This window comes from Astatotilapia calliptera, chromosome 13 (assembly GCF_900246225.1).
Source record: "Astatotilapia calliptera chromosome 13, fAstCal1.2, whole genome shotgun sequence".
In the NCBI taxonomy this organism is placed as follows: Eukaryota; Metazoa; Chordata; class Actinopteri; order Cichliformes; family Cichlidae; genus Astatotilapia; species Astatotilapia calliptera.
This window is the reverse complement of record NC_039314.1, coordinates 4,348,475-4,375,831: the sequence shown is the minus strand read 5'-3', so window position 1 is coordinate 4,375,831 and position 27,357 is coordinate 4,348,475. Positions and strand designations below refer to the sequence as shown.

The 27,357-nt window shown below is 41.7% G+C and overlaps 1 protein-coding gene across 1 annotated transcript; it reads right to left on the bottom strand.

Moving 5' to 3' along the window:
• Positions 1-6,309: 6,309 nt before the first annotated feature.
• Positions 6,310-26,052, bottom strand: LOC113035576 (mucin-4). Its single transcript, XM_026191233.1, has 20 exons — positions 26,019-26,052; positions 25,429-25,596; positions 25,044-25,223; positions 23,688-24,279; positions 23,408-23,557; positions 22,327-22,544; positions 21,775-21,850; positions 21,062-21,352; positions 20,501-20,737; positions 20,256-20,408; positions 19,826-20,004; positions 18,079-18,265; positions 17,863-17,982; positions 17,659-17,778; positions 15,383-15,403; positions 15,206-15,267; positions 14,921-15,107; positions 14,277-14,402; positions 13,921-14,059; positions 6,310-8,090 (listed from the first exon to the last, which is right to left on the bottom strand). Exons 1-20 carry the CDS (start codon positions 26,043-26,045, stop codon positions 7,949-7,951), a joined length of 3,375 nt encoding a protein of 1,124 aa, XP_026047018.1. The 5' UTR covers positions 26,046-26,052; the 3' UTR covers positions 6,310-7,948.
• Positions 26,053-27,357: the final 1,305 nt, after the last annotated feature.

The following is a 27,357-nucleotide window of genomic DNA, read 5'->3' as shown; positions in this document are numbered from 1 at the left end:
ACTCGCCTTTAACGGCTATTCGAAACTCCTCCTCTTTTTTAATATCAATCCGCCAACTCGCCTCTTCTACAGGTCCCTAATTATTATTATTTTAAAAATCGTAATCGATATCTATACAGTAAGAACAAGAAACAAGTTAAACATTCATCTATGAATGCTGTGAAGGTTTCGGCTCTGATATTTATAATCACACCGCGTATCCCCTGCGGTCTACATAACGGCGGATTAATACTTTCTGCTACTACGTGATGGGGCACAAGCTGTAGCCGAAAGAAATCGCGCTTTCTGATTGGTTTGTTTGTACCTGCAATGCGTCACTCCCATGGTCTGCGCTGCCGCTGCATCTTATCCATAGACATCTCAGTCAGTGCCACAGGCACAGCAGACAAGCTTGTTGCATAGTGTGTATACATATGGGCAACGTCTTCAGAGAAGCACAATAACACAATTCTGATAAGTAATTAGCTACCAGTAAGAAAAATGATTACTTGTAAATGAGCTAGCACTGACCCAGTTTGTGCTTCTATTTATTCCATTACTGCAGTTTTCTCATTTCTGATTGCATTACTTATATTTTATTAGTGTGCTGATAGCCATGCTGTTTTAAATGGCTGTTACAAGGTTACCCCAGACTGATCCTGCGTTCCTCCTTTCTGCTGTGCAAGTGTTCATCACTTTGAATTTTATGCATAATTAGATGCAGCGTCAGGGATGGAGTGTTTGGGTCTAATAGTTAGGTGTTACAGCTCATGCATGTGTGCGAGTGTGTGCACTGTGCACATTTAGATGTGTAATATGTAAGTGGGTCTGTTGCTGTCAGATGATGCTCGGGTCTCATTGTGCTGCTGCTGGTGTGGATTGGAGTATCTGATAGCCTGATTGCTTATGCCTGACTGCTCTCCTGTCTCCCAGTGACCACCTGTCTCTACCCTGGCCCCGTGGGAGACGGCGGGGAAGAAGGTGGAGGAGGGTGGACAGAGATGTGTGAGGAGAAAGATTTGAAGAACAACTCTGGAATGTACTAGAATCTCCAATGTGCCTAAACAGCCTCAACCCCCTGCCTTTCTCCCAGTTCTTCTTATTATTAGAGACGAATGTCACACTATAAGCATAAGCAGAATTTGTCACATTTATATGGAAGAAATGATGACCCAGAGTGCTTTCCGATTCCATCTGGGCTGTTTACAGAAGTGCTGTTGATCGTGCCCTGTGAGCCGCTGAGCAGCCTCAGAATGAGCCGGCCAAGCCCACTCTGCAATTGCGAAACAAAAAGTAACTAATCTGAATCGTACTGGATTCTTTTCATTGAACTCTGTTTTGTTATTTTCCCCTATTGAGGTTTTTGTCACTGTGCAGATTAGGCAATGCCAGAGGTGACGGCACAGAAGCCTGAATCGGTCACAAGAACCAGTTAAGCTGATCCATGTGCGATGACTGTTCACTTTGCGTCTCCTTAAAAACACTTGGCAAACAGGACAATGTGGACTTTTATGCACTTTTGTCAATGCCGCAGACATTTAACTGCTTTCAGCTCTCACGTTATTAAGGAACGTCAATGGGGAATTGCTCTAATAAGACCTTTTTAGACACAATGGTACACTGTTGGGCCATAAATATTTCAAAAACATAATAGCTTTCCACTTTGGCCTCCTGCCCCGGTTTCTATAGCTACACTTTATCTAATGTGCAGTATCGGCTGTTTGATTGGTTGATAAAGTGACTTTCAATGCCCCCCAGGTCTCAGAGCGCCTCGTTCCGGGTCAAAGGTATGTACGGGCTGGATTTTAATAAGGATTGGGCATACTGGAACTAAAGAGGTGTTACTTAATGGTCTATAAAACTTGAAACCAGGCTCCATGATGTAAGCCAAGCAGGCTTTAAAATGAACACTAGGCTTAACATGGAACACTATACAGTATTTGTTGCAGGCATGTTTTGGCATTATGGATGTTGGGTATCGTGTTAACTCCGGGGTATTATTTTTTTTTATTATTTATTTAGTTGCTCAGATTAATCACAATGCTCAAACCACTGCAGGGCACTAGCACATATTACGTCTCCCCTCTTCTTATCAGCTCTGTGAATATGTAACTACCTCACGTATTGCTTTCTTATCAAACGCTGCCCAGCCCAGAGCTTGTTTTCTTTTTATAATACTGCAGTTTTCATTACTGTACTGCAGGGGTCAAAGTTCGCTTTAGTTCAGTGGAAATCAGCTCAAGTCAGCCCTCCATCTTCATTAATACATTGCTTCCCCCAACACGTTAATGCTCCTTCCCACTGACAGCAGTTAGCTTTAGAGGTGGGTGGATCGATCCAGATATTGATGGTATGGATACCAATGCTGCTATTGGTACTGGAATGATACCAGTACAATAGGAGGGATACTTTGTTCTATCCTCTAGGTTCAGTATGCAGCCCACTGAATTGTGTTAAATAAACTACCTTATTGGAAATGCTATTTATAGCCTATAGCATGTTTAAACAACAGAAGCGGACCCAAAGCGCTTTAAGAGACAGCCATTTACATCCTATGTGCTAGCCCTGCGACAGACTGGTGATCTCTCCGAGCTGTACTCCGCGTCTCGCCCTATGGTAGCTGGCATAGGCTCTCAAACAAAACAGCTTTCAAGCAAGTTGTGCGAGGACTTTGAGGGATGTGAACCGCGGGTGACAAATATGAGACGATGTTTACCTGTGTAACCGAAAGACGCGGGCGCCATTTTTAATGGATGAGGATTTGTAATGCACCTGCTGTTTCAGTGCCAAGTGAGAGGATTGCCTTTCATGGCAGAGAATGGCTGTTAGCCGTGTGTCAAGCCAGTAGTGAAAAGAGTTTTTGCATCGTGTCAGCAACGTACACATCGGGCGCTGCACCTGTTTGCTTTGGAGAGCGTGTTAGAACATCTGAATGCAACTGTGTATGTTGACATGCAGGGATGGTCAAACAGCAGGGGGGAAGGGTGCGTTTTGTGCATGTATGTATTTTATTTTATCTTCTTATGAGGAGAAAATTCAAGGGAAAAACAAGTATCTCAAGAAGGTGTCTGAAATAGCTTCACTGTTCCTTAGCACTGATTCTCACAGTATGTGGCTCTCTGCTGGAGGGATGGAGCACCATTTTTCTATAGTGTTTTGGTGAATTCTCTCCCAGAATGGGAGGCAGAGCCTTCACCTTTCAGGCCTCTCTTCTGTGGAGCCAGCTTCTTTAACTTTAGGCTTAAACTTTCCTTTTTGATAAAACAAGTAGTTAGCGCTGGATCAATGACTCCGAACCCTCAGTAAGTTAAGTCTAGGCTTATATGCTGATATAACGAGTGGTTCTTCTTCACTCACCTCTTATTGCTCACTATGCATATACATCACTTTGCACTTAATCATTAGTTACTATTACTCTCTGTCTCTTTTTCACAGCGTATCTTTTGTCCCGTCTTCCTCGCCTCACCCCCAACCAGTTGTGGCAGATGGCCGCCCCTCCCAAAGCCTTGTTGTGCTGGAGGTTTCTTCCTGTTAAAGGGGAGTTTTTCCCTCCCACTATTGCCAAGTGCTTGTTCACAGGGAGCTGATTGTTGGAGTTTTCTCTCTATTATTGTAGGGTCTTTATCTTATAATATAAAGTAATTTGAAGTCACTGCTGTGATTTGGTGCCATACAACTAAAACTGAACTGAACTGCATCACTGGGTGTTCAAGCGGGTTGAGATCGGTTTCCTGCAAAGATCATGACACATGGAAGGGACCGCTGTTAGCAGGATAGAAAGAGAAAAAAGGTGACTACTTGGAATATCTCTCTATTGATTTACAGCATTTCCCTCTAATTAAAACCCTCCCATGCCATAGGTACATGTCACTGTACTTTGACCCCTTGTTAGGAACAAAGGTTTGGGTTTTTCCTTTAATCTGTCACCTGTCTGTACATCTGACCAGCCTCTGCAAATAATTCCTGATTACTAGCAATAGTTCCCAGCACACAGTGGCCAGACATCTGGTCCATTCAGTAACGCTGGAAACCATTCCCTGTCAGCAAGAATGGCTTTATAGCCATTCAATAAGGGTATTAGCCATATAAGGTCTAACAATGGGCTAGCCGCTCATGAGTCAATCCCATAGGGCACCCTGGCCTACCTGTTACTGAGAAAAGACTTGTTTTTCAAAATTACATCATGAGGCAGAAATGATTAATGGCTTCAAATCGTATAAGAGGATTTGGTCTGGGCCTGTGATTCCCTGCCTATTTCAATCATGTTGTGATGAAATGGATATAGTGTTAAGCATGCACTTAGTTTCCTACCCCCTCCTCCCGAAATGTGTTACTGTTTGTAAAGCCTGGCACTAAATCAAGTGGAATGCACCCCCCTCCACCAAAAAACAAAACCTGCACATGCTAGTAGTTTTATTTGATAGGATCTGAAGGACAAAACCACTTACTGGCTGTCACTACAGTCACTACAGTTTATCTTTACTCGCTGGCTTTTTATTTTCCCTCCTGCAATTCCCCCACCCGCCCGCCCCAACACAAACTCTTTCCTTGACTCTGTCTAACTCTGCCCTTCTCCCTTCCACCCTTTCTCTCACTGGCTCGCCTCCAGGTTGTCTGCTGCAGAGTTCAAACACTGCAGCCTTCAGCAGCACAGTGCTGCTTGGAACCATCCAGAAAGGTGGCACTACAAAGCTCCGATGCCAAGGTGAATTCATCCTCACAGGTGCTACCCGTGCTTTCGCACAGGGGTCGCAGGGGTCAGGAGCTCAGCTTGTTGTCTGTGCTTCTTTCTTTCCAGAAGTTCCCCGTACAAATGTTCTGTGTAGTGTGGGTGTAATCTCAGTTTACTCTCTCAGTCAGCCCTGTAGAAAGTGAAACCAGAGGAATCAACGAGCATCACAGAGGTTAGGCAGGGGCATTTCTGTGCACGAGCACCTTCTCTGGTGTGCAAAAGAAGTGACGGGATAGAGAGTTGCAGCAGCTCTCGCGTCCTTGACCCTTGCTGGAGTGCGGGCCAAGTCTGTCTCCGCAGTGGCAGGGACCTGCAGGGCTGCCTCGCTCCGTGCCCCCTTTCAGATGATCTCATTCTGCAGGGGGTAGCTCTCTCTGCTGCATGCTGCAGCCGCTTCCAGATGAAGGCTGCAGAACAGGTGTCAGGCTGTCTGTGTGTGCGTTTATGTGAAGCTGTGGGAGTGCTGTTTCTGCTCAGACCCAGCTCGTAAACAAATGTGATTGAGCCAGTTTGTGTGGAAAGTCTCAGCTCTGACCCCTGGTGGTAGGAGCAGGAATTGCATGAAGAGTTGTGAAAGGAATACTAATCAAATGCAATCCTGGAAAATAACTGTCTATTTCGCTAAGTGCTGTATAGAAATATAAGTATGAGGTTACATTTAATTTACATTAGGATACAAAGATATAGTTAATAAACAGTCAGAAAGGGAGCATTAAGCCTGTAAGTACTTATTTTATTTAAAGTACACTTTGTGGATAATACTTTGGAACTTTTACTGAAGGTTTTTACAAAACTTTATGTACATGCAGTATTACAGAGTACCTCTCCTTTCAGTTCAACATATTAACTAACAAGCATACAAATCTTTTAACTGCCGATTGGTTGAGTAGGTGTGGTTCTTTGTTACAGGCAGCAAAGATTAAACTGCTACAGGACTGTTGTGGTTGTTTAGACTGTCCACTTGTTTAAATAACATAAAACCCATGTCCCCAAAGGCTGACGCCCTTATTACCATCCATGGCATAAAATACATAATCAGCTAAAATTTAGACCTTTTTTGACCAACACTATCCTGCTTATACGCTAATACATAATGAGTTGTTTTACTCTGAAAATTCACTCATAGAATTCAAATTTAACTTACTTCCATGAACACTGTGAATGAAGAAAAGCTCATTTTCAATTCTCCTAACTGTGCACACAGGCTGGACAGAGTACTTCCACCACAGTTCAGATGCTTATTGATAACTTAATGACATCTCCTAATTAACTGGCACTGTTGCTTTAGCTTTGAATGATGCACTAATTGTAATTATTTCAATGTGATATGGTGACTATAATGGCTAATGTCCTCTTTTCTCATAAAGTGCTTGATTTAAGAATGTGAGCAACCCGCCTATATTACCTTTAAATGTTTAAGGAAACACTTCTTTTCACTTCTTGTTTTTCCCGTCTTCCTTCTCTCGCCCCAACCAGTCACGGCAGAGAGCCCCCCCCCCGAGCCTGGATCTGCTGGAGGTTTCTTCCTGTTAAAAGGGAGTTTTTCCTTCCCACTGTCGCCAAAGTGCTTGCTCATAGGGGGTCATATGATTGTTGGCTTTTTCTCTGTATGTATTATTGTAGGGTCTACCTTAGGGTCTACGTTGCCTTGAGGCAACACTGTTGTGATTTGACGCTGTATAAATAAAACTGAATTGAATAATTGAATTCTATTAGCACGATCCAGCTGTCAGCAGCTTCAGTATGACTCATATCAGCTGGCAAGAGGATGTTTGCACATCTGTACTATCCTTAGCCAAACAATCATTTTGTACCCAGCATTATAAAGTGACATGATTGATGCAATAGCAAAATTCATTGCATCCACCCTTTCCGCTCTTGAAACAATATCACAGGGTTGCTAAAGTGGCATTTTATTTAGACTTAGAAATGGTTCTTACTTGCAGAGTCTGGGAGGTTTTACGACTGACAGCTTCCAGCTGCAGCACTGAATCACTCTTGCTTTGTCAAATTTATTGGGACACAGTCAATCAATAAACAATAAAGGGTGTCACTTTCACAGCAGATAAATACCTTTTAAAAAACAGCGACATCTACTTTTCATGGATTGAAGTCTCGGCAGAATAATAACACAAATTGAATTCATTGTGTTTTACTGGGTATGAGTGCTGCTGGTTTTGCCAGTAGGGATTAATTTTACTTAATTTATTGTGAGCAGATCCTGACATCGGGTATTCTGACAAATGCTAATGTTGCTATCAAACAAGCTGTTGGCGTTGGATCAGCTGGAAACCAAGGACCACTGCAGTGGTTTACTTTTCATCAGCGTCTCCAGCCAAGAGGTTGTCGAATTCTGCTGGGTAAGACTCTGACTCTAAACTGTCGATCTTGGCACATCCTTCACTGGATCAATGGAGAGGATTGGAAATAACTGTCTTTTAAAGTCACTCGGGTTTGATTACTTCTTTGTGATGGGATAAATCAAAATCTGTCATCTCAACATTTTTAAACACCTAATGATTAGCCACAACATTAAAACCACTGTTAGGGAAAGTGACAGCCCTCTGGCATCCCTGGGGCGTGAATTAGTGATGTTTATCATACAGGACTAATTTGCGCTCATTCTCCTTTGCATGGATGCCTTGACGCATGTAGCATAAGAGACACTGAGCAGCCATCCCCTGTCGCTCGTCATGTGTCAAAAACATAGCTGGGGGGTACGTTTTAACCAAAACCACCATCTCTTCCTTAACCCTAACCAACCAAGTTGTTTTTACAGAATAAACTGAGTGGAAGTGAAAGCAACAAGCACGGAGGAACAAATAAGTGCAAAACCAGCGCTCAATTACACCTCATGCTTACAGTGCATCAAGATGAGAAGACACTAGAAATGAACAACATTCTGCCCCAGCACCTCACCGACGGCAGCCTCCTCCCCAGCAGAAAAATACACCATGACTTCACAGCAATTTCTTAAAGATAACAACAAAAAGAGGCTGACCCATAGTTTCATACTCCACAGAGTCCACAGGATGCCCTAAAACAGCCCACAGCCGCAATGATCCACAGCTGAGACCACAAGACGCCTCATCAAGAGGTCCCATGTCGACGCGCTGATGGCTGAGAGGTGATCTGGGGCACGAGGGTGGCATACACAATTGTGTACTGTATGTGGTTTTAATGTTGTGGTTGATAAGATGCAAATGTGCGTGAGATGTATGCAGCTGTAAGCGTGTGCTATCTATGGCGCTGCCTTGGTACGTAGTTGTCCAGGATTCGAGGGCTGCAGTGAGTAATGTACTGCAGAGCCGGGTCTGAATAGTTGAAGGGTGGAGGGTTGTACTGCTCCGGGATGTAGTTTGGATACAGGTGGGGGATTCTGGAAGAAAACACACAGGCCAGTCATACTGAAGAAGTAAACATGAAATCACCGCAGTCTACAGGTCATGATTCTGTATTCATATGTGCATTTTTCCAGACAAGGAGATGGTGGCAGAGTCTTGGATTAAATGGGTCCATATGTAGTACAGCCTGGTTGCAGCATCGACCTCTATCGATAGCAGGTGTTCTCTGTAGATTCTACTGTATTTTCTTCTAATCTGATTAATACCCGTCCACGTTTCCACACAATAGACAATAATTTCAGTCAAATTTATGGAAATGTTTGGATGGGCAGCAGTTGTTGTGGAATACTCACTGACTCATGCATATTCATGCAGGCTCCAGCACAGTGTTGAAAGAGGTTGAAATCTGGGGCTAAAGCTGATTAAAAACATGAAACACACATCCCGAATGGCTCTCTAGATTCACCGTCGTCTGATTAGCCATTCACTGGTGTCTGATGGTATATAATTACAGTTGTTCTTTGTGCAAATATGTATATCCTCAATGATAATGAGGTACAGGCTGTGGAACCTGCTGTACCATGAGTCATTCTGTGAATAACAGACCCAAAACAAAAACACATATCTTGCCAAGTGATTCTTTGTAATGCTGCCAATTGAATGTGCAAACCTCCTCAGACCCTTTGTTTGTTTCTTTATTAGAGTTAATTTTGTGATATTGCTCAGTCTAAACTGCAGTCGGAGTGTTGAAATGTTATATCCAGAGCTGATTTTATAAGATATTTGATGCAGCCTGATGGAAAAAGTGAAAAGAAGGAAATAAAACTATAGCTGCTCTATCATAAGGACTACAATCATATTATTAAGTAATCCAAGTATCTGTTTTTCTCTGAAAACATGATAACTACCTCCCTGGATTTTTATTGTTCACTTTACTTTAACAATCTCAGAATGCTTGTACCGTCCCCTCCCTGTCTCTTGGTAAATGGCAAACGTCAGACTCTTATATAGTGCTTTTCTACTCTCGGAGTACTCAAAGTGTGCATACAACATGCCTCATTCACCCATTCACACCAACTCATACAATATATCCTCAAGTGCAATCTCACCAATTGCACTTCAGTGAATGCATTCACACTCTGACGGACACATCGGAGAGCAACTTGGGGTTAGTATCTTGCCCAAGGATATTTGGCATGCAGACTGGGGAAGCCAAGGATCGAACCACCAACCTTCCAGTCAGTAGCTGATCTGCTCTACATCCTGGGCCTCAGAAAACCAACAGCAAGCCACTCTATTACCTTGTTTGGATGCTCTACGTCCGTGCGGAAGTCATAAACAGATCTGCGGTGCACTTTTTAACGCACACACACACACACACAGATATATATTTAATATTTATCTGGATATATCAGGTCATCGAAAGGACTACATAAAAAACACATAATATAAAAAGCTTAAAAAGATCAAAAACTACAGTTTTTGTTGTTGGTTTTTTTTGAAGAAGACATTTCAAAATACAGTTTTTTCCCCCCACACTATAAGGCACACTGAAAATCCTTTAATTTTCTCAAAAATCAACAGTGTGCCTTATGTATTAATTCTGGTTGTGCTTACTGACCTCGAACTGATTTTATGTGGTACTTTGGTAAGCTATGAAGCCGCACCGCTAGATTGTCGGAGCATTACTGCTACTATAGTCAGGAGTCTTGCAGAGTAATACCTACTGTGCTTCAACATAATATTATGGTGTGTGTATAAGGACCCCGAAATGGCACCTGTTAAGAGACACGCTGAAATTCCCCAACTGTCAAACTCAGACACTGAAGATGAAGAATTTGATGGATTTGTGGAAGAGGAATGAACTGAAAAAGCGAGTGTATTGTTCTACACTTTTTGTGTTACAACTGAACAATGTTGAGAGTTATTTTGAATCAGTTGAATAAAGTTCGACTTATCTGACAGTTTTGTTTCGCTTTATGCGCCTTATAATCACCGGTGATTATAAGGCGCATAAAGTCCAAAAAATAAGGTGTAAATTGTAACTTTCTTGCTTTCTTTCCTGGAGCACTCTGTGAACCAGAATCTAGCAACTAGCAATAAATAAATAAACAAAAACATGTTTGGGAATTTGAAGTCATTTCCAGTCCATTGAGATGAAAAAACTAAAGTCAATATTTTAGATGAAAAATACACAACCTAAAAGTCAGTTGCATGAATTAAAGACAAAGCAAGCTCATAAAGAAAGCGCAAATAATGTGTGTCTTCCTCACAGCTCTAATTCCCTGCACCTGTGAACCAGTTTTCTTATTTTGGCTGCTCATAAAGAAGGGGAAGGGGTTATCTGTCTCACCCTAGCGCTAGCATCCTCCTTCACTACATCTATGAATCTTCACTGTGGTCTTCGCTTTCTCTTCCTGCCTTGCAGCTCCAGCTTCAACATCTGTTGTTCAATACAGGGAGTGCAGAATTATTAGGCAAATGAGTATTTTGTCCACATCATCCTCTTCATGCATGTTGTCTTACTCCAAGCTGTATAGGCTCGAAAGCTTACTACCAATTAAGCATATTAGGTGATGTGCATCTCTGTAATGAGAAGGGGTGTGGTCTAATGACATCAACACCCTATATCAGGTGTGCATAATTATTAGGCAACTTCCTTTCCTTTGGCAAAATGGGTCAAAAGAAGGACTTGACAGGCTCAGAAAAGTCAAAAATAGTGAGATATCTTGCAGAGGGATGCAGCAGTCTCAAAATTGCAAAGCTTCTGAAGCGTGATCATCGAACAATCAAGCGTTTCATTCAAAATAGTCAACAGGGTCGCAAGAAGCGTGTGGAAAAACCAAGGCGCAAAATAACTGCCCATGAACTGAGAAAAGTCAAGCGTGCAGCTGCCAACATGCCACTTGCCACCAGTTTGGCCATATTTCAGAGCTGCAACATCACTGGAGTGCCCAAAAGCACAAGGTGTGCAATACTCAGAGACATGGCCAAGGTAAGAAAGGCTGAAAGACGACCACCACTGAACAAGACACACAAGCTGAAACGTCAAGACTGGGCCAAGAAATATCTCAAGACTGGTTTTTCTAAGGTTTTATGGACTGATGAAATGAGAGTGAGTCTTGATGGGCCAGATGGATGGGCCCGTGGCTGGATTGGTAAAGGGCAGAGAGCTCCAGTCCGACTCAGACGCCAGTAAGGTGGAGGTGGAGTACTGGTTTGGGCTGGTATCATCAAAGATGAGCTTGTGGGGCCTTTTCGGGTTGAGGATGGAGTCAAGCTCAACTCCCAGTCCTACTGCCAGTTTCTGGAAGACACCTTCTTCAAGCAGTGGTACAGGAAGAAGTCTGCATCCTTCAAGAAAAACATGATTTTCATGCAGGACAATGCTCCATCACACGCGTCCAAGTACTCCACAGCGTGGCTGGCAAGAAAGGGTATAAAAGAAGAAAAACTAATGACATGGCCTCCTTGTTCACCTGATCTGAACCCCATTGAGAACCTGTGGTCCATCATCAAATGTGAGATTTACAAGGAGGGAAAACAGTACACCTCTCTGAACAGTGTCTGGGAGGCTGTGGTTGCTGCTGCACGCAATGTTGATGGTGAACAGATCAAAACACTGACAGAATCCATGGATGGCAGGCTTTTGAGTGTCCTTGCAAAGAAAGGTGGCTATATTGGTCGCTGATTTGTTTTTGTTTTGTTTTTGAATGTCAGAAATGTATATTTGTGAATGTGGAGATGTTATATTGGTTTCACTGGTAAAAATAAATAATTGAAATGGGTATATATTTGTTTTTTGTTAAGTTGCCTAATAATTATGCACAGTAATAGTCACCTGCACACACAGATATCCCCCTAAAATAGCTAAAACTAAAAACTACTTCCAAAAACATTCAGCTTTGATATTAATGAGTTTTTTGGGTTCATTGAGAACATGGTTGTTGTTCAATAATAAAATTATTCCTCAAAAATACAACTTGCCTAATAATTCTGCACTCCCTGTATATCTGCTACCCCTCCTCTTCAAATGTCCAAACCATGTCAACCCTTTCTAACTTTCTATCCTTTTGTCATTAACCGCCCTTAATACTCGTCTGCATCCACTCCACCCCATCCACACTGTCTTCATTGTGCATTGCATCTGTTGCTTTGGATGGTTGACCCCAGCTATTTAACTCATCCATCTTTACTACCTCTAGTCCTTGTACGTTCACTGTTACATGACTTTAGATACTGCTGCCCTCTTATTCACATACATGTATTCAGTCTTGTTTCCACTGCCTTTCATGCTCTCAAATTACAATGTGATCTGTGAACATCATAGTCCATGGACACACCCTTCTGACCTCATGCCTTCGTTAGTCTAACAGTGACCACTCTGAAGCCTGTGCCCCCAGTGCCCAACACCTACATCTAACATCAACATGTAACAAAATTCGATACCTGATATACTGGGTATATTTTCAATACCAAATTATACATAAAGCTAGCAGCTAGCAGTTTCCCCATTGCCTGCCTTCATGCTAAGCTACGTTCCTGCTCTCTGTAACTTCATATTTACCACACAGATATAAACGTAGTAACTTTCTCAGGTAAGTCAGCACACAAGAAAATAGTAGTCAGTAGTTTCCCTTTCAAAAAAGGTTTAAGCTATTTCTTTAAAACAGGAGCATCAAACATAAGACCCGGGGTTAGATTTAGCCCACAAAAGACTCCAACTGGAAAATGTTAAGAAGGGTAGAGATTTTGGACTTCTAACTGTGTTTTCATAAGTTTTACAGGTTTTCCTACTGATCAAGACCTCCCACGTGGTCATTCATACTGCACTAAAGCAACTAAAGAATAGGTTAAAAAACAAAAATTATTCTGTGAATTAGCAAAAAACTAGCAACCAAACTTTTGCTGTAATTTTATACATCTATTTTAGATACATTTGGTCCACCATGTAAAATGAGTTTGACATCCCTGCTTTAGAACATTGCAATAGCTGACTGATTCACAGTGCTGTTTTAGACATTTTGCTGAAAGCCAACATTGTCTCTAATTATAAATAAAACCTGAATGATTTGTTCCACCGATGAATGTTCTCCTCCCATCAATACACTGGTTTAGGCTTTATTGTACCCGTAACTATTCCTCAGTGTTACCCAAGTGCAGTTTCATAACTCGGCCCAAAGCTGTTAGTAGGAAGTGTCTTTGTTTAATATAGCAGTAGAGTGGGCAGTCTGTACTCCAACTGAGAAGTTAAATAGGAGGACGACAGTGCTGCAGCAGCAGAACAGCAGACAGGATTTAAAGCCTTCAAGTTGCTGCAGAAGATTGTCTCTGGGCAGACCTACTTGACTACTGTACCTTGAAATGCACAGTGTGTAACTGTGTTTGTGCGCAAGCAGTGTATGTGCATGTTGGCCCGGTCACTCCTTGCAGCAGTATATCTTTTGATGACCTGCAATAAACCTCGTTTCACCCTGCCCAAAGGAGCTGCTGACCCACCTGAAAGCGTGTTTTATATTTATTCATTAGAGTTTTAGTGCCCCACGAAGGTCTGGCTAATTTGTAGGCTTTGTCTCAGCACAGCTTTTGTGAGGCTGTAAAGCTCATTACAGACCAGAACACATGAGGCCTGATGCATGGTGCTCACTGTGCGCCAGGAGACAACAGTGTCATATGAATGAAAAAAAAGAAACACTGGAAATTAACGCCGCTATTCTTGGATCTTAAAGGGCAGTGAGTTCATGGAACATTAATTCTTAGCTATCAAAATGTAGTGTTAGTCAATGAAAACTCTAACTTTTATACTTCAGTTTGCATTCATGTTATGTATAAATTTAAAACTGTATATAAGCTCGTGTCACTCACTCTCCAGTAACAGTCTTCTTGCGGCAGCAGAAGACGCAGGCCAGAACAGCCAGGAGCAGCAGCAGCAGCAGAGGGATGCAGATGCCCAGAACCAGCCCCAGGACCAGGTCTACCTCTGTGTCTCCCACTCGGCCTCTTTCTGTAATAGATCAGCCACTAATGAGCCAAATAAAAAACTTTGTCTTGTCTTTACAGGCCCGTGATCTCTCAGCCTCAGACACAACACATACAACTCAGTAAAAGGAAGACGAGTGAGATTTCTATCAAACAATGGTTGCTATGCAACCTGAGCAGCGTTTTGAAGGTTACTAATTTGGTAACTTGATGTAGAACCAGGACGGACACAAGATTCTCACCTATGATGCAGGACTGGCGTTTATTCACGTCAGTCTCGTTGCAAATACACCGGTAGCCACCGTAGGTGTTGGTGCACAGAGCAGGGTGGTCACACTTATACTCGTTACTACTACACTCATCCACGTCTGTAGGCAGGGAAACAGTCTTACTAACACTGTTATGCTTCTGCTAATAAAATACACAAAAATACACGCATAAATATCCAAATAATGACGTCAGAGTATGTATGTGTCGTCCATGCAACAGCGTTTATGCTAATGTCTTTAATGCTGAACTCCAGTTGAGTAGATTTTTTGTGTGATTAAAAGTTAAAAATAATCTTTATTTATCTTGTGCCATGTCTCCGTGCAGCTTTCCAGTTCATCGTCTGTCTTAAACAAGCTGTGTGCATATAAACCAACTTTCTTCTGATTAGCTTTCCCTCACAAACAGAAGGCTGGATGGGTGTGGCTTCTCTGCTTGCAGCTATATTATTGACATCTTACAGAAACAAGTGGGCTAAAACCTTTGAGAAACCTGGAATTTAGAGGAGTCTGAAGCCTGAACTCTTGCATGCTCTGACCTCATTACTTGAAACTTTGGCTGTGTTTATAATCGGCATCCACACTAGTAACAGCGCATATACAGATAAAAGATATTTTACCATTAACTTCTATGGCATGGATGCCATAGTGGCTGCTGATTCTGGTCAGGTAGTCTGTGATGTACCAGTGGGGGGTGTCACTGGACACTTTGATTCGATATTCGAGCACATCTGGTGTGAATCCCTGATTGATCTCGGTGATGTTATAATACTTGTTTGTAAAACCTCTGGTTAACATCTCATTCAACTGAGAGAAAAAAGAGATTATGATTGTAAACTACTGATAAACCTGTATTACTGTTACAGATGAACGTGTTACCAGACATCTCTGATGTACAAACACACCTGTTGGATCCCACCAGCTGCGTTCTTTTTCCAGGTCACAGAGACATTGAACATGTTATAGCCTGTCGGCAGAGAGAGCAGCTTTAAGCATCTTTGCTATAATAATTTTCCATAAAACACCAGAGGAACAGGTGAGCTGTGATGAAGCTACAGGGGAAACTATATGGGTGCGCTTACCTGGGGGATTAGGAGAGTCACCTGCAGAGAAACACATTAGCTGAGTTATAATAAACCAGCAGGTATGCTCTGCTGTAGAGCACAACTACAGTTTTTACATATGCAGAGACTACAGCAACTTCAATTTGTGCCTTTCTGAGTGTGGAGGTGATTGTAATACTCCATCACTTTTAAGAGAGTCAGTTTCATCAATAGGCTGTACATAAATGATGGAAGTAGGCACCATGAGTTAGAGCATATTTAGAAAGTGTCATGGTCATAATCCAGTTTTGGATTCCTGTTTTGATTCCTGAATTCAGCTGCACAGTGCAGTATGTAGAGCACTATATCTCTAAGATTAGGTTTAAAACTTTCCCTTTTGATAAGATCAGGTGACCCTGAATCCTCATTTAGTTACGCTGCAATATATCTATTCTGCTGGGGGTTTCCTCTTCATTCACCTCTTTTCTCTTGGTGTTTATATGTCACTATGCATTTAAACATTAGTTACTATTAATCTCTGACTCTCTTCAACAGTGAGTCTTTTACCCTATCTTCCGCTCTTCACCCTCAAACAGTCGCAGCAGATGGCCCCGCCCCTCCCTGAGCCTGGTTCTTGTCACAAAATTAATATATTGTTAGTGCTTATTTAGTGCTTATTGTTACTTGCTTTTAATATAGTTTGCTTCCAGTCTAAAAGGGCCAACTCTGAGTAGAATCTGAGCCAAAAGTACTGACAGGAAACTGCATGCTTTTGCAGAGAACAGGAAGTTTTAGCGCAGAGCTGCACAGGCATATTAATAAACCAGAAACAAAAAGCGGAACTAAGTAAACTGTGTGTCGGTGTGACGTAGTGCAGAAATACGGATTTAGCTGGCAAAGAATTCAGACCTGAGCGTGTGTGTTCGTGTGTTCGGGTCTCCATTTCCGGAAATGCAAAATAAAGATTATTTTTTCTGCTTGACCACTCTGAGTTCAGTCTTTCTCTGTCGCCAAAAGAATTCAAAAGAACGGAATTTAATATTCTGCTGGAGGTTTCTTCCTGTTTAAAGGGAGTTTTTCCTTCCCACTGTCGCCAAAGTGCTTGCTCATAGGGGGGGTCATATGATTGTTGGCCTTTTCTCCGTATGTATTATTGTAGGGTCTACCTTACAATATAAAGCGCCTTGAGGCAACAGTGTTGTGATTTGGCGCTGTATAAATAAAACTGAATTGAAGAGTTGAATTCCTTTAGCATGATCCAGCTGTCAGCAGCTTCAATATGAGTCGTATCAGCTGGCAAGAGGATGTTTGCACATCTGTACTATCCTTAGCCAAACAATCATTTTGTACCCAGCATTATAAAGTGACATGGGCTTTCTCATAGAGGGTTGTCTGAATGTTGGAGTTTTCTCTCGAATATTGTAGGGTTTTTACTTTACAATATAAAGCACCGTGGGGCAACTGCTGTTGTTTTGATTTGGCCCTTTATAAATAAAACTGAATTGAATTGAACTGAATAGCAAATAGGTCCTGGATTTAAATCCTCTGTTGTATTTATTACATGTGGAGTTCCCATGTTCTCGCAGGTATTCTAGCTTCCTCCTATGCACAGACCAATGACATGTATGTCAGCTACATCTGTAGATGTGAATGTGAGCATGAATGCTCATTTGTCTCTTGTGATAGCCGACAGACTGGTGACCTCCCCTAGCTGGGATAGGTTCCAAGTAAAAGACGATAAATGGTTTGGATTCATTTGCTGTTTCAGGGTTGTTGAAGCTTTTTGAATCTAGTGCGTGTACATTTATTTGATTTCCTGCTGTAACTTTAGAGGTATTATAGTAACTACAGTGGAAGCTATGTGTTGAACACCTGTTAAAGTTTCCACAGTTCAAAGAAAGTTTAAAAGGGTCATCAAAAAGAGGAAGTACTCTTTGTCACTAACTAGTCATTAACCAACTCACTCGCTAAGTAAAAACTTCTCCATATGAAACTGGTTAAGATCTCATTAAGACTTAGAAAAACCTATTTAGTTTTTTATTTTTTCTCAAGACAATTTTTTCTTATAGGTTAAATAAGTGCATTGTGTCAGCCTCTACACTTATAAGTGTAAATATTAATATTAAATATAATGTCTGGGGCTTGCTATTTGTGCGCAAAACTGTTTATTCCTCACATTACACAACTGACAAATTACACACCTGTCTAGAGCTACATGAGTATCTGCAAACTGTCATCTGACTCACTCTAATGCATTTATGGACATTTAGACTTTGACTGCCACAATAGTCCACTACATGTGAGGGTGAACGTACCACATCCTTTATCATCCTTGGAGTTTTTATATCTGCAGATGCATTCATAGGTGCCAAGCTTGTTCTTACACTCATACTTGGCATTTTGACAGTTCTGAATCTCTTCGCACTCGTCTTCATCTATAATACAGACACAAAGAATGAAGTGAAGACGTTTTAAAAAGCTGCATTATTATTCATGCTCGAGTGCTGAGTGCTCACTACCTGTGCAGTTGTGTCCATCTCCATTAAAGCCTTCCATACATGTGCAGGTGTAGCTCTGTTTTGTGCTGTTGCAATAAGCATATTTGTGGCAGGGGAAGGGAAAAGGAGGGATGCACATGTCTGGGAAAAGGAAGGTGCAGGGTGAAATTATGGGGTCAGTCATGGTGGTTTTTAGAAGGTGATAATGTGTTGACAAGTAAAAAAAAATCTACATACTACTTTCAAAGCACTTGTATCCTTTTTTCCCATTAGCGAAAGTGTTATCAGGACATTCACCACAGGTGAACTGGCCAGACTCTGATCGGCACTGCACTCCTCGGAAGCAGGGCTCGCCTCGACATAAATCTGTAGTGTTCTCACAGAATTTCCCACTGAATCCCGTTGGACACAGACACCCCACCACCTGGAAGGTTAGGCACATTGTAGATCACACATAGCGTTCCTATTTCACCACAAAGCTGCCCTCCCTTTCAATAAACTAACTTTCTTCAGATTGGTTGCCCTTTCCTTAAGAAGGTCCAAACCACAGACTGTAAATAAAACACAGTTGTGGCTACTGTGAGGTTGCCCACTGGTTTCAGGACTGGACTGGACATTTTGAAGGAGGTATTTAGTCTTTTCAGGGAAAAAACAACCTAGAAGAGAGTGTAGTGCTAAGCTATCAGCTAACTAGTGAGCATGGTTAGCGAGCATGGTTAGCACGCTCCATAAAGTGTATGCCTCTATTGCACAGGTCCAAATTCCTGTTAAACAGTTTAGAAACCCAAGCACTAATTTTTGAAGAGTCTGTATCAAACATCAAGCCATGTTTTTGGTCAGTTAATAATGCTAAAAGGCATTAACAGCAGAAACATAGTTGAAGTGTCCAGTTGAGTGACTTAAGTTAGCAGAGGTATTAACAGACAGCTATTAGCTACAGTCAGTGTTGCCAAGTCCTCAGTAAGGAAAATCACTATTGGTTGTCCTAAAAGTCACTAGAAGTTGCTAAATGACATCATCGCCTAATTTGCATAGTTGGTCATGCTAATGTAATTGTAACCTACATTGTAGGAGAGAAAAATAACGTCGTGGAAGAGACATAAAGTGAATAAAAAACATCCTAAATGCATTTAGAATTATTTAGAACTACAAATTAAATTTCTTTTAGTAATTATTGTTTTTTTAATGTAACAATTCCAACCTTGCTCCTTTATCAAGGCTTCCACCGGCAAAAGTTACCTGAAAAAGGCACTCTGGTGGAGTTACTTTGTGTGTGTGTGTGTGTGTGTGTGTGTGTGTGTGTGTGTGTGTGTGTGTGTGTGTGTGTGTGTGTGTGTGTGTGTTTATAAGCAGTTCTAAACCTTGTGATCCACAAAACGGCATAACAGTAAAAGAACTGACTGCGTTTTCTTTTACAGCGGCTTCGCTCATGTGCGATTCATTTGCAGTTTGGACCCACAGGTGTGAACATCTGCTGCCCTCATAGCAGCTGGGGGAGGACTATCCTCTGCCCGTGAGCGCTTTGGCACGGGTGAGGTGCCCACGGCAGCACCGCTGCTTGTTGAGAAGAGCGATATGCGCTTTCACGTCAAAAGGTCGTCATAAATAAGTCTCCAATAACACCAGAAAAAGTAGCCAGATTTGTCGCTAGTTGCTAAGGGGGTCTGAAAACCCACTAAATATAGTGACAAAGTTGCTAAGTTGGCAACACTGGCTACAGTTGCCTGTGTTGTGACACCTCCTAGTCAAAGAGTAGGAGGATATAAATACATATATTTTTGTTCGTTTAGGGATGATTAACATTCAGTATACTATGAGTTCTTGTCAGGGCTGCCGCTACATCATCTTCAGTTACACCTGCTTATCGCTGTTCAAAGTTGACACTGGCACAAAGCTGCAATTTTGTAAACAGAAATTATGAATGCCATGACAAGAAATGCTGCAGTTAGATGAAAGTGTCAGCTCAACTGAGACAATAGAGCACCTGAAACTTTCCCTGCAGATGGTTTTCAGTGATGCTGTCATACTGGCACGTTCCTCCGTTGAGGCAGTTGCAGACACGCAGGATGGGAGTGAAGAGGGAGCTGCCCAGTTTGTCACTGACCTTGATGCTCAGCTGGACAGGCTGGGTACTTAGAGGGGTCCAAGTCAGGTAGCCATTACCTGGACAGGAGAGAACACAAGAGGCTGTAAACACCTACATCACTGAAACAGCCATTCATATTTTTTCATGTTTTGTGTATTTTGTGTCTTGTGCTAGTCACTCTCAGCATTACAGTCTACTGACTCAGCTCTGAAATGTCCCATCTGCTGACAGACTGCACTGCCGGCTACAGCGGCAGCCTCTCCATCCCTCTAACAAATGTCAACATGTCATCTGTTGACGTTACGGAGAGTCTGAGTAGGTGTCTCACCGCTGTTGATCGAAGCTTGGGGAGGCCTGGGTAAGAGCAGCGAATAAGTGATGTTGTCTCTGTTGGCATCCTCAGCGATGATCTGAACGCTGACCTGGGATTTGACCTGAGAGCGGATCACTGTGGGCTGTGTCACTATGGGAGGCATGTTACCTGCCAGATCACAAAAACACTGTATCTAATTATTACAGGTCAGTGATAAAAATGCACCATTGTTTTTTAGAGACGAGTTCAGACGAGTTTACCTTTGATCAGGGCCAGATTTTGAAATTCTGTCTCAGCTTTCAGAGTCTCCTGGCCCAGTTCAGGAACACCGGCTGCTAGTGTGTCATGGACACATTGCATGCTGCTTTTACAGGTTCTTGTCAGCTCTTCAATCTCAGCAGGACTGATGCTTTTCAGCAGGTTCTCAGTGGGGGTGACCACCAGTGAATTCATAGGAGTTAGAGAGGACAATAGGCTCTCTGGGCCTGGGACTGCCCCTAAACACACACACACACACACACACACACACACACACACACACACACACACACACACACACACACACACACGATTAAAATTATACTGCATCGTTTAAAAGTACACATACACCATTAAAATGAGCAAATTCTGTTTTATGCTTCATCTCCTGTTATCTTTGGGCCAGAAATGGCCACCTAGTGGCAGCATAGCATTCATTTGGAGTTGTGCTTCAGACAAACTGATGAACATCAAATAAAAACACTCCTCTCAGAAATGATTTGTATTAAGCTAATTCTCAAAATGCCCCAACCTGTTTCTAAAAACAGCAATGATCCACTCACAGGACAAACCAAAGAGATGCAGTTGTTCCTCTGCAGGGGTGCTGACATCCGTCGAGCGAATGGCCTTGCCATCGGACATGAGGAAATCATCAGAGGGGTTGGCGCTCCAGAGGCCCATGAGACCCACGGTGCGGTTGAAGAAGGTCTCAGGAACCTCCACTAAGGCGCACAGCTGATTGCTACCCCCACTTCGCCACACCACCACGTGGAGGCCGTTGGCATACACAGCCGCGCAGCGTTGCAGTTCGGTACAGCGCACTGCAAAGTTATTCTTACTGGCATGTACAAGACCTGAATGGACAGCAAACATATATGCATCATATAGTTACGACTGTAATGTGTTGTTTATAATAGGTTTCAAATCTGTAATACTTCATACACGTGCCTGATTTACTGTTATATAATTGTTACATACTTTTTAAAAGGGATCTATTATTACTGCTTTTCCTCCTTTTTAGTCATGTATACACTGTTACAGTGATGGATGATTGTATTAAATGTGTTGAAAATTTAAAATAATGAGGTAATAACAAGGAAATCTCTCTGAGCCAACTGGTTCACTTTGCTCACTTTGAATGAGCCTTATTTGGTCATCTCAGGCACACGGCTCAGGCTGTGATCACAGACTCCTCACCCACCAGCGGCATGCAAAGCTTCTCTAGTACACTTAAAGAATAAAAATATACACTTGAGATGTGTGTGGTGATTATTACCAACGGTGACTGGGACTTCAACGTCATCCACCAAAACTCGCAGTCTGCTGTCCTTCTCTGAACTCCTCCATTCAATCTGAAAATTTCAAATGTTTATCTGGAGCTTGGTTCATCCATGGAATATCAACAGTATCATCTAATATCTATTTAAGCCTGCATGCATCTTGCAACGAAAGAAGCATAGGAAAAATATGGAATTAAGATTTCAGATAAATTCATTACTGCCTAAAGATTTTGACACTGAACCTCATGTACCTGCCACAACAGAGATGATCGCACATGTTCAGTCAAATTGATATAGATCTATGTGCAGCAGATTTCTACTCTTTTATGGAAAATAAAGAAAGTGTAATCATCTGTTTACTTCCCGAAAGTTAGAGGATTACTGCCATGTGCATTTTATAATGAAGTGGAGATGATAAGTTTAGCTTAGAAAATCTCGCTTAAGCTAAAAATCCATCTCCTGAGTTAACTCCCAGAAGTGAATATGTATGCTTTCCCAACTGGAGCTATTCCTTTAGCGCACACAGACTTTCTCGCTCTTATCCTGACCTTGCCAATGCCTTGGTAGAAGGCAGCCATGCGCACCACCGCTGGGACTTCAGTGATCCTGTTCGCGTCTGGGTGTAGCCTGTCAATCTGTCCTTGCAGGGTGAAGATATTAGAGCCGGTGGCAGATGAGAGACGCAATATCACAAACTCTCCCAGGGCCTTGAAGGAGTACGTTCTCCCATCGAAGGTGATGAAATGGAGGCTGCCATACACCATTGCTGCACGGGGGGAGGATTGAGAAATTAAAAAGTTTTTCACATCTTACTGTCAGGGGCTGAGCCTGTGACCCAGCTTTTAGATTTTTTTATGTTAGATTGCAATAATGTTAAGTTTTTGTGTTATTATTTAGTCAGGGTTTAGTTGAGTTTTATTCTAGTTTTTATTTCATCCATGTGTTTATGAGTATTTTCCAGTCTTCTGTCTGTCTTGCCCATATGGAAAAGAAATAGAAAAAAAGACTTGGCTTACTTCATATAGTGAATCATATCAGGCTTATATGATTTACTCATGAAAGTGGCCACTTCCTCATTACTTTCATATACTGTTTTAGTAAGTATCCAAAACATACAAGTTTCATTTATATAATTTTTCAAGGGATCTTATATCTGTTTTCACTCTTGTATGCTTTTCATACAAGTTTCACGCAAGAAACTTTATAAGATTTATGTATATCGTTTCCATATGGGCGTCCTCTATGTTTAACGTGTAGTTATGCCGTGCTTTTGTCTTCCTTATCTGTTCCAGTATGTCTCTCTTTTTGTTCTGTTTCCCCAGTGAGTCATGTGTTTGTGTTTCCATGTCTACTGTCAAGCTTGTGTTGTCATGTCTACATTCCATTATATTTCTGTTTTATTTTGAAAGTTCTAGGTTTTACTAGTTTGGGTTTTCGTTTCAGTTTTCGTCACTGTTCATTTTTTGCCTTTTGTATTCATGTTTTTGGGCAAAATAAACGACTCGCCTTTTGTTAACGGTCATCCACTTGGGTCCACATCAAAAACACACCGGCTTCTCAGCCGTGACACTTACTTATACAGACAGATTGATATGTATTAGTTTTTCTTAAAATGGAGCAGCCGCTCACCTATACCCTGTGTCACCTTCCTGGATTGGGTGAAGCCGTCAGGTCTAGTCCAGCTGTAACCTTGACAGCGGTCCAGCGGCCTCTTGTCGAGGTAAAAGTGGCAAAGTGGAGACTCCATACAACACCACTGAAAGGGCAGGAGATCGTCATCTGAAGAGAGAAGTTTAATAAAATAGCATAGTCGTGTTATTTCATCAAGCGGCCGTGACAAGTTTGTACATTACACTAATATGTTAGTTAGTAGTTATACTAGTTTTGTGGCTGAAAATGCCTGTATTACCAATATGTTTCTGTATGCTGTATCCAGAGAAGTAGCGCTCATTGTATCCAGCTAGCAGGGCACCATCAGGTTCATACACACACCTCTTCCCTGAGCCATATATATTGGACAGGACTGAGCGGAAGGTCTGCCCCTGTGCACTCCCCCACCGCTGACCCCTCAGCTTCACCACAGTTGGACTAGGCACAGATGTATCCTGCATAAATAACAGATCCTCCAGAACCTGGTTCCGTGTGCAGGGACAGGCAGGCAGCCCTTTTGTCCACTCATCAGGATCAGGCTCCATCACTGCCCACTCCTGGCACCTGAAGCCAGGATCTACGTCTGACCCCGTCGGTCCTGTCAAATCATAGACCAGCTGGCCTAAGTTCCCCATGGTTCCTTTCACTTGCTGAGGCCTGTATCTTCCCCCAGGGCCAAAGAGGTTTTCAGGAGGGACTGGGATTTCCTTGATAGACAGCTTTCCATTTGTGTAGCCGATAAGAGCATCGTGGTATTTTCTCTGACCTGGGCCCCATTTCATCTCCCCGTATCGCAGGAGGGCAAAGGAACGCGCTCCGTCTGTGGTCAGGATACACTGGAAAGTGTTGCTCTAAAAATAACAAACTTTAACTAACTCAACATGTTGCAACAAAAAGTAAATTTAATGAATTCAATCACTTATTCAAAGTGGCTAATAAATGTGTGCTTTTGTTTTGATGTACTTTGCTTCTAGTATTGTCAGTACAAAAGAGCAACAAGAGCTTAGATACAGTGTAAAAGTGATCTGATGAAGACTGGTGGCAGCAGATATCACTGCACTCTGCATTCAAGTCCTTCAGGGCAACACAGCCCCAAGGTGGCACCAGAGCTAAATAAAACAGCATGTTCCAGGACTCAGGACTGAATGCCTTTCTTTCAGCTTACTGTTCAAAAGGCTCACGTTTCATAAAAGAATAACACGTAAATGAGGTCAATCTGACAAGTAACCAGTTGCACTCCCTGCTCAATCAAACCTTTTACTGGAACTGGTACATAAGAGCTTTCAGGAACAGGTAGAGCCTGAATCAGAGGTTCAGATTATAAACTGGTCATTAACTTTTCCAGTAAACACTATGAATGTGAACATATTTAGCCCAGTATTATAGTAAAAAAACACACACACAAAAAAGCATGTTACTGCATTGTTGTGAGACGGAGTTTGGTAGTTTTGAAAATAGTATAATAAAGCAAAACTTTTACAAACATCATTAACATCAAAACCCACTTTTGCTCTTTTTATCTTGCTTTCTTATGAAACTACTGATTATGACCATATGCAATGTTTGTGTGACATGTCCATATAAAATAAGAATGCAAGTGTTGGCTGACACTCACCTCTGAGAAGCTGACCTTCTGGAAGGAGACAGGCATCACATCGTCCCAGGTGATTTTGAGGATCCAGGCAGGGGTAAAAGCTGGCTTGTTTTTCAGGTGCTCAAATTTTGTTACTTCCTCAGCCGTACGATTAACCACTACCTGGGAGTAGACATCTGACACATTCCGTGTGTGGTATTCCTAACATTTAACAAGAAAGGGAGTATTAAAACAAAGCAAGTACACCGTGGTGAGTTTGCTCTGTAAGCTGTATCTCTTTAAAAGAAAACTAGGTTGTTCTTTGTCTCGGTTTTACTTTATTGTTTCAACCAAACAAAATCATGTAAAATGAACTTCAAAAGTCATTTTGATCCTAGCTCAACAATGACATCTGATGGCATTGAACCTGATAGAGGAGCCGTCCATTCCCTTGAGTGAGGTCTGCATCATCCCAGAACACAGCTAACAAAGTCAAGTTCATGTGGTCAGGGAAACCACTGGCGAAAGGAGATGGGAGGAGATACTGCTCATTCTCAACAACAGATTGAAACTGGACAAGCCCATTATCAGAAAACTAAGAAAACAAAAGGAGAGACAATATCAGACACACATTAAAATACCAATCTTCTCCTATGAAACTCGATATTTATGGCTAATTTTACTGCTCTCCTCACTATATTTACTTCATTATAAAGAGCTGAGTGCAAGAACTCCCACTGCTGTAAACCTTTAAGTAAAATCTACATTATTTGCATATTTTGTGGCTAATACCCTGCTGCAATTAGTACATTGCATGTACAGTATGCGTAATTCAACAAATGTATAAGTAAGAAAATGTCATTCTCGTTTCTGAAATGTGTTGTTTCTATTATATTACTGCATTTGCATCACGATTTACTCATTAGTTGCTGCTACTTTGAAGGAACGTTCTACAACATTATAATAAATTGGGCACTTTTGTTCCAGTATTTATAGATAATCGTAGTAAGAACTCACATAAATTCTGTCGTACAATTTCCCCATGAAGGGGAAGCCCATTGGTGGTGTGATATATGGAGAATTTCCATCTTCTGTGTCTATGTTTACTTCATTATCCCCGACATCATCTCCATAGGGAAACAGATTTCCCTCTGTGGGGGGAATAACAGAAAATTAATAAGTTACATTTTAATGTGAACATATTAAAGTCATCAACTATCCAAATCAGTTTGCTGTAAACATGCACAATTATTGTTTTGATTGTTTATGTGTCATTAAAAGTAATCCGACTGAGCTTTGCTGCTACCCCAACATGCTGTGAGCTAGACTATTGTCCTTTTTGCTAATACAACATGCTGAAAACTTTCTTAAAGCATGCTCAATCATCCAGAAACGACAGAAAGGTACATAAAGTTGATTCTTTTAATCTGAAGGTAGTGTTTGTCACTGATCCAAGTCTCCACTGAGGACTGAAGGAGTCACTTGGATGAGTGACGAAGTGTTTCTCCCAATGAAAACACTACGTTCAGCTAGCAGCCTAATCTACATTGTGTTAGATAAACATATTTAACCACCTCAGTGGTAATATAAGGAAGCACTTTGAATCCACAACCATCGACTGAAAACGTGTAAATAAAGGTAAGGTTTTCTTATTTCTTTGTTTTTTGTTTTCGTTTTGTTTTCTCATTTTGCAGGAATGTTAGCTTAATCAGTAAGGCAACGCAGGTATACTAACAAACGCCTTTTTAATTACACGATATATTTTAATGAAGTTACATGAATTAATTTCAAGGCTTAGCATTATTTGCAGGCTGTTTTTGAAGTGATTGTGACAGCTTCAAATAGAATTTCCAAATTTAGCTTGCCAGCAGGTCTAATAGATGCTTGTAGCACAGTGAAAACCTTTTGTTTAGATAATGCATAATTTGACCAAAAGAAAGTTTTGAGAACGTAAAATAAGAAAATATTCACATTTCAAACACAAACATCAGTGTATAATTATTAAGGTGATTAACTAAGACATAGCCAACCCGTCATAGTTATCCTTCTGCATAATGTGCTGTTTCTCAGACAGGAGCAGGTATGAGACCCTGGTAGGTTAATACAGGACGATTCCCCACGACATGGATGGAGTGACGCACACTCGTTCAAGTCTGCACATCCTTCTTTTCCATGACCGTTGTCATTGGTGGGCTTCCAGCCCTGATTGCACGAGCATTTAAAACCTCCTACATTGTTGATACATGTGGCAGCAGAGTGACAATTCCCATTCATGGCATTGCATTCATTAATATCCACACACAATGGCCCCAAACTCATAAACCCTGGCATACATATACAAACAAATGAGCCTGGG

Excerpts from the sequence above, each read along its gene's own strand:
- LOC113035576 (XM_026191233.1), bottom strand. The coding sequence starts at position 26,045 with ATGGGGAAATTGTACGACAGAATTTAT. Across the intron at positions 24,280-25,043 it reads AGAAGGTCAGCTTCTCAGAG|AGCAACACTTTCCAGTGTAT; the intron begins GTGAGTGTCAGC and ends TGTTATTTTTAG. Across the intron at positions 20,409-20,500 it reads AAATCTGGCCCTGATCAAAG|GTAACATGCCTCCCATAGTG; the intron begins GTAAACTCGTCT and ends GTGATCTGGCAG.